The sequence below is a fragment of the Coptis chinensis genome, chromosome 9 (genome assembly GCF_015680905.1).
Source record: "Coptis chinensis isolate HL-2020 chromosome 9, ASM1568090v1, whole genome shotgun sequence".
Taxonomy (NCBI): Eukaryota; Viridiplantae; Streptophyta; class Magnoliopsida; order Ranunculales; family Ranunculaceae; genus Coptis; species Coptis chinensis.
The window spans coordinates 61,996,120-61,997,958 of NC_141464.1; the positions used below are offsets into that span (position 1 = coordinate 61,996,120).

A 1,839-nucleotide genomic window follows, 5' to 3' on the forward strand; every position below is an offset into this window, starting at 1 on the left:
GGTCCCATTGGTTTTTTTCCTATGCAAAGAGGTCTCAAACAGGGTGACCCTTTGTCCCCGTTGCTCTTTGCTATAGCAGAAGATGTTCTTAGCAGAGGCTTGCACTCGTTAACTCAGCATAACAAGATTAAACCTCTTACTTTTGTTAGAGGTCTTGCAGCTCCATCTCACCTCTTATTTGCAGATGATATTATTCTCTTCTTAAATGGTGACATTCGAGGTTTGCGACTTCTTTTTAACCTTCTTGAAGTCTATCAGCTAGCCTCCGGCCAAGCTTTGAACAAGACAAAAAGCAAAATCTTTATGGGAGGCTTCACTCAAAGAAGGAAGGATAAAGTGATTTATGAATTTGGTATTCTTTGAAGGGACCTTGCACGAAAAGTATTTGGGAGTTCCCTTAGACCAAAAGAGAGTCACTAGATCATTTGGTAGCCCAGATCTGGATAGAATCAAGAAGAAATTGACTAATTTTGGAAAGGGTCTATGATGTCGTTTCAAGGCAGAGTAATCCTTATTAAATCGTCCTTAATAGTATCCTCAGTGTACAATATGTCCATTTACAAATGGCCATCTTCTATCATTATAGAAGCGAGAGAGAACTATGAGGAACTTCCTATGGACCGGGTGATCCGTCAAGGTCAAGGGCCACAACAATCAGTTGGGAGAAAGTTTGCAAACCACTCAACGAAGGAGGCCTTGGCATTAGAAGATTACGAGATATTAACTCTTCTATGCTAATGAAACTTGCATGGAGAATTTTAACTGAAGTGGATGATTTTGCAACATTCATGAAGCTGAAATACTTCTCTAGGGATGGAGATACTTGTCAATACTACAAAGCATCTTCAATTTGGCCTGGTGTTCGCGAAGCCCTCCTAGAAGTAAAATCTAGGAGCCAATGGGTGATTGGTAATGGCGCTAAAGCTGATCTCATCAGAGATAACTGGCTCAGCTCGACCTCTCTTCAAACATCTCTTGAACTCACTCTCCCGCAACTGAAGGGCTTTAATGCAAAGGTTAACTCTATCCTAGTTAACAACAATTGGTCCATTTCCTCTATTTTACAAAATATGTTGGATCAACGGTGAGTGCGAAGTATTGATAATGTTCATAGAGGAGCCTCACGAACATGAAGATTATATGGTGCGGTCTCAGGACACTCACGGTAGATTCACTTGTAAATCTGCCTTGACTCCATAAGAAGGAAAGCCAACCCAATTGGTCGGGCAAAAAGTATCTGGAACTCCCATATTCACCCGAGACTAGCGGCAAATGCTTGGAAGCTCATTCAGAATGTCGCGCAACCCGATAGTATGGTTCAAAAAGGGTGTTCATCTTGCTTCTTCATGCAGATTATGTAAGGTTGAAGTGGAAAACCTCAACATATACTCTGGGAATGTTCATTCTCCAGAGCTTTATGGCATTGGACTACAAGCAGATTTCAGATTTCTATGAACTTCAATAGCTTTCTTGAAGCTATTAGAGTCATAAGACTTTGGAGTCCAAGATTGAAACATCTTTGGCACTTTTCAGTTGCTAGTACTTTGGTATCTTTGTGGAAATTGAGAAATAGTATCCATTTTGAAGGAAAGCCAAGGGACATGAACATGTGTAAAGCCTCGATTAGATATCAAGTCTATACTACTTTGCATTATTGTCAAAGGCCTTTTCCTTTAATAATGAAAGAGATAAATTTGTGGGTCTTTGCTTGGAATGTTTCTTTGAGACCGTACTAAACACCTAATATCAAACAAGGCATTTGGCTACCTCTCTGAACCGAGCAATATCAAGATTAACACCGATGGAAGTGCTTTGGGAAACCCAGTCCAATTTGGATTA

General features: G+C 40.3%; 1 protein-coding gene across 1 annotated transcript; it reads left to right on the forward strand.

Moving 5' to 3' along the window:
• The first annotated feature begins 737 nt into the window (after positions 1–737).
• On the forward strand, positions 738–1,455 carry LOC147477209 (uncharacterized). Its single transcript, XM_086585936.1, has 2 exons — positions 738–1,084; positions 1,353–1,455. The coding sequence occupies exons 1-2, from the start codon at positions 738–740 to the stop codon at positions 1,453–1,455; spliced, it is 450 nt and encodes a 149-aa protein (XP_086442062.1).
• The last annotated feature ends 384 nt before the right edge of the window (positions 1,456–1,839 follow it).